The sequence below is a fragment of the Siniperca chuatsi genome, linkage group LG18, assembly GCF_020085105.1.
Source record: "Siniperca chuatsi isolate FFG_IHB_CAS linkage group LG18, ASM2008510v1, whole genome shotgun sequence".
In the NCBI taxonomy this organism is placed as follows: Eukaryota; Metazoa; Chordata; class Actinopteri; order Centrarchiformes; family Sinipercidae; genus Siniperca; species Siniperca chuatsi.
The window spans coordinates 7,677,626-7,691,316 of NC_058059.1; the positions used below are offsets into that span (position 1 = coordinate 7,677,626).

At 37.5% G+C, this 13,691-nt stretch overlaps 1 protein-coding gene across 1 annotated transcript; it reads right to left on the reverse strand.

Moving 5' to 3' along the window:
- Positions 1 to 5,542: 5,542 nt before the first annotated feature.
- Positions 5,543 to 8,613, reverse strand: ptges (prostaglandin E synthase). Its single transcript, XM_044175478.1, has 3 exons — positions 8,398 to 8,613; positions 8,201 to 8,283; positions 5,543 to 6,690 (listed from the first exon to the last, which is right to left on the reverse strand). The coding sequence occupies exons 1-3, from the start codon at positions 8,512 to 8,514 to the stop codon at positions 6,441 to 6,443; spliced, it is 450 nt and encodes a 149-aa protein (XP_044031413.1). The 5' UTR covers positions 8,515 to 8,613; the 3' UTR covers positions 5,543 to 6,440.
- Positions 8,614 to 13,691: the final 5,078 nt, after the last annotated feature.

A 13,691-nucleotide genomic window follows, 5' to 3' on the forward strand; every position in this document is an offset into this window, starting at 1 on the left:
CCTGTTTACTGGTATTAGTAAAACGTCTTTCCTTTCTGCAGCTTGCTCAAAATTCTGCTGCCAGGATTTCAAGAACAAAGAAACAACACCTTACTTCGCCAGTCCTGTGTCACCAGACTGGCTTCCAATTACCTTTGAAATTGATTTTAACATTTTATAGATAACTTTTAAGGCACTTGAACCCAGTTACACATAACTAAGTGCATGTCATGGGTTAGGGTTTTTGTTATTTCCTGTTTTATTTTGTAGAATTCTCCCTCCCTCGTGTGTGTGGTAGTTTTGCTTCCTTGTCTTTGATTGCTTTCATTGTTTTCACCTGTGTCAGTTGGTTCCACCTGTATCTCGTTGTCTCCCCTACCTCAGTGTATTTAGTCTGTGTTCTTCAGTTGTTCTGTGTCAGATTTTTTCAAAATTTGTTTTAAATCTCTTAAGACCACATTTCAGGCCTACAATGAAATTGCAAATTTATGTGCTTAGTGGTGCTTTGAACTAATTATTAACATCAGCATGCTCACAATGATTGATGTTTAGCATAATGTTTACCATATCCGCTACCTTAGTTTAGTGTGTCAGCATACAGCTATTAGCACTAAACACAAAGCACAGCTGAGGCTGATTTTTGGATGGTTTTGCAGGTATTTTGTCTTTTTTGACCTGATGATGGTCCTACATTTAAAGTTAGTGATTTGTGTTCCCAATAGGATTAATTATAATATGCCATATGGTTATGCCATAACTTTCTTTATACTGAAATTACCAAAATTTTAATTTGTCCAATACTTTGGTTTATGACTACAGTAAATACTTGCAAAACTAATAACATTAATGAATTAGCCATCAGCCACAGCTGTCCTTTGTGTTTAGTGTGAATTAAGACATGTTAGCATGCTAACACACTGTGAACATTGTAAATATTACACCTGCTATATATTAGCATGTTAGCATTATCACTGTGAGCATGTTAGCACAACAATGTTAGCATTTATCTCAAAGCACTGCTGTGCCAAATTACAGCCTCACAGAGACTCTAATTTTTTGTTTGTTTTTTCTTTTCTATTCAATTTATTTTCTATTTTAAAAATTTTAGTTATTTCTTTGACCTGTTTTAATGCTTTCGGCTCTGTAAAGAACTTTCTGTGGCTGGGAGCTATAATATACTGTATCTGTGTGTATGTGTTACAGGTAATTGATGCCAGGCTCATGTGAACTGACAGCTACTCTGGTAGATTTTCACACACTGCAAAAACTCTATTACTAAGTGAGATAATCTTATATTATAGCGTTAGCAATTTTATTATTTGGGGTTATGTTTGGCTAAATACAAGGGACATGTTACAGGACCTCCAGTATACTTGGACACTTAAGCTTTGAAGTTTCATGACAAAAACATCTTATTTCAAATTTAAGTCTTTTGGCTTGCATGACGGTATATTCTCAACTTTATCTTGGGACAAAATATCTAATTTCAAGGTTTAGACTTTTGTTCGCATGAGTTAATTTTTTTTCTTCAACCTGTCACATTCCATTGATAACAATAGTGCTTTATATGGTTTACGTCCTATGCAATACAAACCTATCGTCTAAGAATAATCAGTCCTATACCAGAATAGCACATCGTACATCTACAGCAATGATAAATGTCTGTGCCGCAAACAGTCAAAATGATATAGACGATGAAAAAGAACTTTGAAGTAACTCCATCATTATTTGTCAAAAGTGTCATCAAAAGGTGATATTTTCACAATGTCCTTAATAAACAAGACTAAGTCTGCAGCCATGCTAACAGACCTGTGAGGCTGTAAGTATAGCGGTGCTTTGCGCTAAATGCTGATGTAATTCGTTAATTAGTACTAAACACAAAATAATACAAACTGATGGGAACGTCATTATTTTTGCAGGTATTTAGTCATAAACCAAAGTATTGGACGAATTGAAATTTTGACCTGATGATGGTGGTAGATGAAAAGTCATTGAGATTGATCCTCTGGGGATCATGAGTGTCTGTACCATTTTGTCCCTATCCATCTAGTAGGTGTTGAGATATCTTACTAGATAAGTGAAAACTTTAGCCAGCTGGTGGCGCTAGGGGAAAAGTCAGAGGATCACTAACATCATTATGATTCATCCTCTGGGGACCATGAATATCTGTACCAAATTCCATGACCGTTCATCCAATAGTTGCTGAAACATTTCACTCAAAACCAAAAAGGTCAACCTCATCATGGTGGTTTGGAGAAAAAGCCAGAGGATCACCAAAGTCATCTGTGGAACATTGAGGTCTTTCATGCCACTCCAAAAGTTGAAATATTTTGGAATGGACCAAGTGGTGGACCCACTGATCGACACAGCAACAGTCCACCAACTTGAAGCTTGTAGGCTCAAAACCTGGTAGGATAAGGCTCTATACAGGTATTACCTATATGAAATTTTGATAAACTAATCTTATTTAAAGTAATTTTGTCTTGTTGTAAGACTTCTGGTAGCTGGACATCGTTATTTTAAGAAATCTTATCACGTGAAAATCACTTACTGCTCTGCCATCCAAATTTGCTTGTTTCAAGCAAAAGAAAATCTAACATGTTTTCTTAAATTCTTCTTTTTAAATTTGAACTGTTAAATTAAACTGTTAATGACATGGTGGCACAGTCCCCGAGGGACACACACCACGTGTGTCTGCCTCTCTTATCCACTGGTATTTACTGTAATTATACAAAAACAAAACTGGAAAATCAAAGGTCTTAACTAAGTGTACCACCTGTGCTGCCATGTAGGCTAATGAGGAGTTCAGGTGTGATTATGTAGGAGGCCACACAATTTGTCTCAGAAGGTGAGAATTGGAGCCATGTGTTAATTAGCACTGTTAATTAGCAGTGAAAGTAGTTAAGTACGGTACTTGAGTAAATGTATTTAAGTAGAATTTTGAGGTACTTGTACTTTACTTCTACTCCACTACATTTCAGAGGGAATATTATATTATATAAATATTATACTTTTTACTCCACCATTTTATTCTACAGCTAAAGTTACTAGTTACTTTTCAGATTAAGATTTTACAGAATTAAAACATATGATACGCTTATAAATTACAAGACATTGTTAAAGATTAAACCAGTGGATCCTAACCTCAACATTTTTGGTTTGACACCTTACAAAAAAGCAGCTGGAGTCCCTGTCACCTGTCAGAGGTCCTGAGTTTTTATCAGGTCTACCAAAGACATTTCCCCACTAAACTCAAATGTCTTTAAGTAACTGTTTTAAGGCTCAAAGAGGTAAACTTATTGAATATTTCAGAAATGCAAAGATTAGAGAAGTACAAATACAAAATAAATTAAAATAAAATAAAATAAAATAAATTTGAATACATTGTGCTGATACTTTTATATTTTTACTTAAGTAGGATTGCCATAACTGACTTTCTTTTGTGTCTGGCCGCTTGGGGACAAGTGAACACAACAGTGACATATAATCTAAGTTGATATGGTGAACTTGTTAGCATACATTTGCTTATTTACACATCCAGCAGTTACAGAGCAACATATCATTCTTTTGGAGTCGTGTTTGTGTCCAGTGTTCACTCTTTTAACTCAGTTTTGGTCTCTGCCAACTCCTGAGGGAAATATCTTCCGTCTAAATGCACCACTATGTTCACCAGCTTGTCCCTAACTGTGACTGTCTGCTGTTTAGTGTTGAGCAGCTAGTGTACAGTGGATTTTTAGAGCTTTTCCACTGAAAACAGCTGCCTGCTGCGCCCAAAAACAACGTTGTGAGAGTGAACCAAAACAGCTAAACAATGAAACTCGCTGTAAAGCCAAGGGGGATTCAGGTGATAAATCTCTGTAGGTACATCGCTACGCCTACAACCCCCACGTTGTCATATAGTTTTCACATTGTCATTTGATATATTATAAAAATATCAATTATAGCCACTTTAAAGGATCAAACTACTTCTTCCACCACTGTTTAGTTCTGAGTGTGGCCACAAGGTGGGGATAAATAATGATGTAACTTCATTTTGATGAAATCACAGAAATTACTTTTGCTTAGCTGCTTACTTGTTGACGTAGGTTAAGTGCTGCCACTGGCTGCTCTCTCTCTCACTCTCTCTATCGAAGGAGCCAGATGCGAGCCTACACCCACTGAACAATATCCTATCCAACATGAACTGATATCCTGAAAGGGGCTGCCCAGGGGCAAAGAGAACAGAGCTTTTGTTATCACCAGATCTGGCATGAGCAAAAACAGAAGGAATAAGAAAGTTTGTTTATGTAGCCATACATTTCCAATTATTCAACACACTGTGATCTGTGATTTTTGTGTGAGTCAGGCCTTGCAGCTCCTTCACCTCATGAAAAATAGTGACAAAGACTGGGAAAGAGGACATGTGCCTTGTTTCCTTTTACCATGCAGGTACAGGCAGGTTGAGACAACCACACCGCTGACATACACAGGATATAGACACACCCCTGTGTCTCTGGCATAACATTAGCTTTATGTTTCACCCAGATCATATGTATTGTTAATGCTCATTCTCTCAAAGGATTAGTCTTTTCCAATCCTCCCACCTTCTCAGAGCATGTTATATTTATTTTGTTTGGAATAAAAAGTCCATAATCATGAAATATTCCAGCTCTGTAATTTCAAGTTTAGTCATCACTGGTAGGAAAATCACTGGTAATAGGAGCACTGGTGTGATGGCTGTCTGGCCTGTTTGGTTGTGCCTTGTTTCCACTTCTCTTGCAGGTTCATGTAATTGGTAGGCGAGGCCAGCCACTAAGGCTGAGTGGGAGCACCTGAGCCCAGTGCTCCCAGTCACTGTAAAAGCTACCATCTTGGTCCTCTCAGACTCTTTCCATGTGCTTTGTTTGGCTCCGTTAGCATGTTCCCCACTAACACACCATATACTTTACACAAATCTGTTTACTTACACCACTGACTGTACTGCCATCCACATCTCATTTAATCTTTTTTGCACTTTAAGTTATATTTTTGTAAATAAAATAGTTAATTTAAGTACATTTTTGGTGTCTCTCCCTTTATTTGCCATGGCCCTCTGAGCCAAACATAACACTGGGAGTACATAATTGTAGGGCTAGGAATTACTGCTTGGAGCCAAATAGAAGTCACACAGGAGTGAGGAAATAACCAAGCCAAAGATGATGTAACAGTTGGAAAAACAGAACATTTCACTCAAAATACAAGAGATAATTTGAACGGGTTGACATGCAGACAGTAATCATGTTCGGTATGAATGAATGACTGTCTGTCAGTACATCTATATTGCTTCCCAGCACCCTCCAAGCCCCACTGGATGGAAAACAGCACAGCCAAAAGTCTTACATAACAGGTGGAGGAATGCTGGAGCTTTGCCGCGGACTTCTGGATCATCTCACTCTCACACACATGCAAAGTGGGGCCCTGTCCCCGTAACGCCAGAACACACTGTCTGCCCGACCAGGCAAAATCAACAGAATGATCTTTCTACTAAAATACAATTAAATGAATGAATATATTACTGAATTAACACACATTCAAGTCAAGTTGGTTGCATGTATGAATTGTTTTATTGCCTACAAAAATGTATCTAGGGATTCAAACATTACTGTATACATTAAATTGAATAATAAATTATTACAAGACTTTAAAAACAGATAAAAATTAAAATATTACATATCAGAAAACCTTTCACAATTTCTTTTGTTCTTTCTTTCTCTGCAGGTTGCTGCAAGATTTATTACCAGTCCAAACAAAGTTTCAGGATTCCTTTCTTCCTTAAAAGGAACTTGAGACAGTTTCACTCACACAATAAAATCATCAGGTGGTATAAAATCTCTCAACACATTATCACTAATCATGCCAGGACCCATTAGGCTTTTGTTGAACGTAGTACGCAGACAAACGATAACATAACAGATGTCCACACAGGAAACAGATGAAGCCACGAAGACTACAAGACCACATGAAGGGTGGTCTGTGTTGTGCGTCAACACAAAAGGGGGCAGGGATGAACATACAGTGCAGTGCTGGAAAATATTCCAAAGTGGCTTAAACTAAATGTCTACAACTGTCCGTCAGTGAGTTTTAAATTTCATCAGGTCATTTCAACAAAACTTGGTTGAAAAGATAAAAACAAGCAATAACCTTCATTTGCATTTGTAAATACAGTACAAGATGTCAACTTCAAATAACTTTTAAGACATTCTCAGAGTCCAAAGTTATAAATAAAATGTTAAAAATACTGACAAAATCTCACAAAACCCAGCTGTGGTGTAAGCACACACCTTATATTGCACTGTCACTGACATTCTAGTCTTTTATGTTCTCCCTCCCAGGAGGACTCTCAGGTATCCTCCTCCTGCTTTTTCTGACACAGGTCACAGATTGTAATCGCCATCCTTCAAGCCAGAACACTATCTCTAGTTCAGTCCCTCAGTTCTGGATATTTAGGCATACGCTGCGACTGCCATTAGGATCTGCACAGCCATAGAGAAACAAGGTATCTGTGCAACGATGTAGGCCAGAGAGCGGGTTGGTGCTTGCAGGGCGAACAGGTAGGCAATGCTGTGCAGTGTACGACTCATCAAGAAGACCAGGAAGTGAAAGCGGGCCACAGCCAGTGAAGGTCCAATCATGGAGTAGATAGCACCAAGGAAGAGGAAGGGGAGGATGTTCTCCATGTCGTTAATATGAGCTCTATAGGAGAGAAAAGGCGATTTATGTCACACACATCTGTTTTCAATAGCTTGTAACGTTGTGACTCAGCTACCTATGATGCATTGATGAGATGTCATATAAAGTATTCCTCACTCAGTGTCTCATTCAAAATCTGGATTAGGGTGAGAAATCCTTGCTTACCTAACACTGGATTCTGTAATGTCTCAGTAAGGTGACTCACCAGTTTAATTCAGTCTGGGAAAGACCTGCATATCTCACTTGCATTACACAATAATAGAAATCTGTGACTCTGTACTTTTAGTAGCCTAGTCAAACTACTTATCAGCAACACATATTCCCTTCTTCCTGGTTCAACTAATTAATAATATTATTCTAGGAAACCTGCCCTGTTAAACATTCTTGCAGAAACAGCACGTACAAAGGGTGATGAATAGGCTTGCAGACTGTTTGAACACGTCATGTTGAAGCAACTCACAAACATTAATTAATCCCAAGACATATCATCCTGTCACAATTTTGTGGATGATCCAGGATAAACATACAGGGAAAACAGAAGGAAAAGTTTTTACTTGTAGAAAAACATCTGCTTTCCTTGCTGCTGTCACGGATCATTTTCTGACAAGTCAAAACAAAGCAGTGAAGCACATCTCCTACAGGCTGCCAACAAATCACATGATTGGAAAAATTTCCCTTGAAAAAAGCAATTCTTAAATAATTATTGGAAAATCAACACTTGCAGGAAATATTAAAGTGAGATTAGTTAGTCTTATTGTTTTTCTTGTCTTTATATCTATTATTTGGTACATGCAGGTTTAGAAAAGTACCAAGCTACAGGACATTCAGTGTTTAACCTTTAAACATAACCTGTTACTAATCAGTTACACAGTAAATGAATAATTATAGTCCTAATGTAGAAACTGGAGAGAAGTGTGTAGGATTTCTGATGCTCTCAGTGGTGGAAAGTAACTAAGTACTTTTACTCAACTACTACAAATTAGACTTACTTGTACTTAAGTATTTTCATTTCATGCCTCTTTGTACTTCACTACATTTAGTTACAATCAAGATTTTACATATGATGAGCTTATAAAATATGATGCATTGTTATAGATTAACCTACCCAACAATATATAAAATACTTTAAACTAGTAACTAGTACTGGTAAAATACTGCTTTCCAATATAGTATAACACTTGCAGGCCATTTTCCTGTGTTGAGCACTATACTTTTACTACACTTTTAAGTACATTTTGTTGACATACTTTTACTTCACTTACATTACTGAGGGAGGATTTTTACTTGTAACTGAGTATTTCTTACAGTGTGGTATTAGTGCTTTTTATGTAAGTATAGGATTTGAATATAGCTTCCTCCACCACTGGATGCTACAGTCAAATAAAAAGACCTGTTGGTGATTTTTCTCATGGTTGCAGTCTCTGTTTTCACAAAGTAATAACTTTGAAAGTAAATAAGTATCTTTACAAAGTAAAAGCATGTCGTGACAGTGTCAAACGTTCTGCTCTCTTACCTCCGGCATCTTTCCACGTATGGATCCTGTCTGTGGTACTGTAAACCCCCGTGTCTCAGCGCGTCCTCAGGGTTGGCAAAAGCCTTTCAGGGAAGAAGAAAAAACTTTGTATCAGTGAAAGTTCCCCGGTTCTGAGACTGTGCTGCAAAATGAGCTTTTTCCGTTTTGATCCTTCTTTCTAATTCGTAGTCACTCACCTTTTTACGCAGCCTCACTTGTCCCGTTATTATTGCTAAAATGTACATTTTTATCACCAGAAGCACGCCGTAGAAAACATAACAGGAGAAAACTTCATTTCTTATCATGACTGCCATGGTTTGTTTTAACTATCCAAACGGAGCTGTACTGAAATCGAAGAAGATTGCGCTCTGAGTTTGGTGCGTGCGTAAAGCTGCTAAAAAGTGAGAGTGAGCCCGAGGGGGAAGGCTTTTTGTAGCCTACTGTCGGTGATGCCCCCACCCACTCGCCCAAATGAACGGAAGAAACTAATGATTCCTTCATGATTCGGTAAATCCCAGACAAGTGAGACACCTTGGCACACCAAAATTGGTTTCCCGAGGCTATACTTAAAAAGTCACATGGGCAGTGAAGAGGTGAAAGAGGTATTCAGATCTTTTACTTACAGCCTAAGCAGCATTTTACTGTTGTAGCTGGAAGAGGTGGAGCAAATTTTAATAATTTCTATACTGTATGGTACTTATTCCTTAACTATGTATCATTTTAAAAACGCATAGGTTTTCTGTGTAAAATAATTATCTGAAAAGTGACTAATAACTACAGCTGTCACATAAATGTAGTGGAGTAAAAAAGTTGAATATTTCCCGCTGAAATGTAGCCTAGTGGAGTAGAAGTATAAAGTAGCATTAATGGAAACACTCAAGTAAAGGTACTTGTCTCCCGTAAAAAAGAGGAACGGCACAGTTGAGGATAATTTTGTGTCACCATTTCTAACGTTACATCCTTTCTTTCAATAAATGTAAATCTGTACCAAGATCTATCTTATAACAAACTTTGGGATTTATTAAAACAATTTAAGATTAATCTCACAACCGTTGCCACATGTTTAAGAGGTCTGCGCAATGCTGTTGGCAAACAATTAACCCTCCCTTCAGTGCTCATGGACTGACTCAGAGTCAGACTAATTGACTGTGGAACCAGCATGTCTTTGCTTTTGCGTATTGTGGTGGTCATTCTGAGAAAATGACTACATGTAAACTGCTGGCAAAATATGGGTAGACGCGTTAGTTGCAAAACAATGAAAATTTCCATCGCAATTTAGATTGTGGTGTCAGGATCCGGTACCTTGGTTGCTCAACACCATAATCTGTCATTATTTCTGTCATCACATAAGTACATTTACTTAAGTACTGTACTTAAGTACAATTTTGAGGTACTTGTACTTTACTTGAGTATTTCCACTTTCTGCTGCTTTATACTCAGTGGTGGAAGAAGTATTCAGACCTTTCACTTAAGTAAAAGTAGAAATACTGCAGTGTAAAAATACTCTGTAACAAGTAAAAGTCCGGCCTTCAAAATACTTACTTAAGTAAAAGTACAAAAGTATTGGCCTCAAAATATACGAAGTACTAAAATAAAAGTGCTCATTATGCAGAATGGAACATTTCAGAATCAAATATGTTATATTACTGGATTATAATTAATGACGCATTAATGTGTGCATCACATCACTTTGATGTTGCAGCTAGTAAAGGTGGGGCTAATTTTAATTACTTTATATACTGCTGGGTATCTTAACTTAATAATATAGGCCTATCATAATTTATTAGTTGATGTATATTTTGTATTAATAATCAAAATCTGCAAAGTAACTAAAGCTGTCAAAGACTGTACATGTGGTGGAGTAAAGTAACATAAAATGGAAACACTCAAGTACCTCAAAACTGTAAGTACAGTACTTGAGTAAAACTACTTACATTCCACCACTGTTTATACTTCTACTCCACTACATTTCAAACACTTAAAGTATCAAAAGTCAAAGTACTCATGATGCAGAATGTCCCCTTTCATAATGGTATATTATATTATTGTTTTGTTATTACTGGTGCTTTAATGTGTAAGCAGCATTTTAATAAAGTAATTGGTCAAGGTGGAGCTAATTTTGATTACGATTACTGTATACTGTTGCCTATAACATGAATCATATTTTATAAATTGATTTTTTTAACGTGAAATCTTAATCTGAAAAGTAACCAGTAACCTCAGATAAATGTAATTGTAGTAAAAAGTAAAATATTTGTCTCTGAAATGTAATGGAGTAGTATAAAGTAGCATAAAATTGAAATACTGAAGTAAAGCACACTCAAAATTGTATTTAAGTAGAGTACTTGAGTACTAAGTTGCTTTCCACCACTTAAGTAAGATTTGCAACACAAATCTGGAAAATTACTATATCAATCCCTACAAAAAGATTTATCTAATAAAGAGAATATTATTTGTAGAAAAACAACAAACTACATTCACATCCTATTTGTTCTCAACATCAGTTACCCACTTTATTGCAAATACACCACATTTCCAGTGTATTTTATCATGTTTATTTACATGTTGGTAGTGTAACACCTCTTGGTGTCAGCCATCAGTCCCCTGTGTCTGCCAGTCCAAGGTGAGAGAGCTGCCTGAGCTGGTGTCATCACAGCAGTCTTCAGCATCAGAGAAGGAGGACATGTAGTGGAGGCCGGTCACTCTGTGGTAGCCTCCCTGGAGCATCTGTGGGTAGGCGGTGAGCTCCATAGCCCTACGGCCAGTCCTGCTCACTCTCACAGTCCACATGTCAACCAGCTGGGAACACATGGCACAGCCCATGGCGTGTGTGCAAACAGGTCAGCAGACAGATTATACAGGTGTAAGCAAGTCACTCTACACGCCCACACAAGCATTAGTATACATACTCATCCTCACTGATTCACCAGCTACACTAATATATTTTGCAAGTCAGGACAGGAAGCAACATTATCACTAATACACACACCGACTTATGCAACAGAAATATATTTACATATACTGAGATCTATTATTTTGACCTACATTTAACAATCCAGTATATTTGTAATGTGTTGTAGAATATATTAAATAATATATTTCAAATTATTGCAATATATGTTAATTATTGCAGTTTCATACATTTTGAAAACATGACCACATATTGTCCATATATTTGCCAGCTATAGTTAAGAACAAGAGATGTATGATTTTTATATTTTGCAAACATTCAGGTAAATGGCAATATATTGGCAAGTTTAGCTAATATATGTGGAGTGTTTAAATATATTTTAGCATTAGAATGTTATGCTTGTTCTGAAAGGGAAAGAGTCAGTTTTACAGTCTGACTCTGGAGTTTAAAACACAGACTTAGTAAATGCAAATGCCTGTGAGTAAGTGTTTCCCTGTAATGTGTGTATCTGTGTTTTCTTCTATAAAAGGCTTGCAGCGGGGGGAAAAATACACAAGCAGGGAAAGGGAGGCGCAGCTCAAAGTAACACAAAACAAGGATTGAAGCTACTGATCAAGTTCTCTCCTGTTTTCAGCAACCAAAAAAAACACAACAGTCTCACATCCAGCCCGCAGGGTTACTGTGACGTAAAAGGTCACAGAGTCATAACCAGTCTGTCTCAAGGTGTTCTCCGTCTCTAAGAGCTGCCAGACACGGCATGTAAATATTTATAGCGGTCGATTTTGCAGAAAACACAGAGAGGGTTCACAGAGAGAGGAGCTCAATCTGTGTGCTTCAGTCTTTCAGTCCAGGATACAACTTATCTGGTGGCTCGTGCCTCTGACGATACTGCAGTACTTTGATTTTGGCTTTAGCTGAGTGTAGGATCACCACAGGGCCTGCTCATACTGGAGCTCTGATAAATGAATTGCATCCTGTGTTAGTTATCCTCGCTTCAGCTTCATAAGCATGGCTGTCAAATAGGACGTAATTTATGCCTGAGGAAAGAAATGGATAGAGTTAAGTTAGAGGCAGAATAAAAATGACAATCCATCGCCACTTTTAAAGACAAGTTAAAGGACAAAACGTCGCCTCGAGCTGATAAGCTGTTAACAAGACAGTACAAATGTCAACAGTAAAATAATTTGAGACTACAAGAAAAGAAATGTAATAAAACAGATTAAAATACATTAAAAAGCAATAAAATATATGTAAGGCAATAACAAATAAAATTGCTAAAAGGGAGCAACATTTTTTAAAACATCAATATTATAAACTAAGTGATTAAATAAAATAAATAATGGCCATAAAATATTTTAATCAAAAGCCAGGCTGAAGGGGTGGGTTTTAAGTTCACAGATCAACACTTTCAGCTGCTCTCAGATCCTTGGGCAGAATGTTTTAATGGCTACTAAAAGCTGCCTCATCAAAAGTTCTTGTCCTGCACTTTGAAACAACTAAAAGCTTTGTGCCTGACATGCATGTCAGACAGGTAGGCTGGTGCAAGACCATGAAGTGCTTTAAAGACAAGAAAAATAGGTAAATAGATTTTTTTTTTTTAAAGGTGTAATGTGTTTTCTCCTTCTGGTTAGCAGAGTTCTGAATCAATTGTTACTGATTTATGACTCTTGTAGCAAACATCCATTTTAACTTTCTGCCAAAATAACTACATACCTACAGGGGTGCTGTGAGCGCAGTAAGAAATGGGTAGCCAGAGCATACTCTGAGGTAAAATGGGGGAACCACTCAAGTGTTCATAATCTGGAATATTAAAAATGTATATATAACCCTGGCAGAATCCAGTTTGTTCTGACAGCTGTAGCAACAGACAGAAGTCACTTCCACAAGAGTGATTTTAGCTAATAACATTATACTGATGCTTCCATGTGATGAACAACTGTGTATAATGTGTACTTTATACAATTAGTAATCATATTCAAAACAATTATACAGCTACAAGGGAACCCATGCAACAGATTTTTCCCTTTCACGTTGGCACAGATATTTCCATGCATGATTGGTAATTATTCCAGTTCAGATCTCAACCTGCTCATCTGACCTTCATCGTGCAAAGCTGGCTGGTGCACAGAGAACCATTAGCCAAGAGTTAAAAATGACATTAATGATGAGGATGGAAAGGACAAGTGGTCTGCTGCTACTTGCCACACCCATCCCATGCCATCCCATCCCATCCCAGGGAATGGACACAGCAGGGGCGACCCTCTTAAAGCCAGCCTCCCCCCTGCTGTCCTGGATTGTCACTCTATTGTGGTCTGCTGATTTGATATTCAATGGCCTGTACAACTACTGCTATGGGATGTTTAATTATTCATCAGTGTATCTGCTGTCGAAATGCATCCCTTCCAGCATACAAGTATCCCAGCTTCAATGACACACACGCAGAGCACGAAATATGCCAATGTTTTAGTAATGTGATGAGGACAGATGCAGCAGCTGCATTGTTATGTGTTGTGTTTGCTGTTTTTGTCTCTTACCTGAATTGTACAGTGCGTGGGCTCTCCAGTCTTCCAGAAAGCTCAG

Bases quoted from the DNA above. Each gene is read 5' to 3' on its own strand.
- ptges (XM_044175478.1), bottom strand. From the start codon at position 8,514: ATGGCAGTCATGATAAGAAATGAAGTTTTCTCCTGTTATGTTTTCTAC. The intron at 8,284-8,397 runs GTGAGTGACTAC...CTTCCCTGAAAG, and splicing joins AAGTGAGGCTGCGTAAAAAG to GCTTTTGCCAACCCTGAGGA. The intron at 6,691-8,200 runs GTAAGAGAGCAG...TCTCTCCTATAG, and splicing joins TACGTGGAAAGATGCCGGAG to AGCTCATATTAACGACATGG.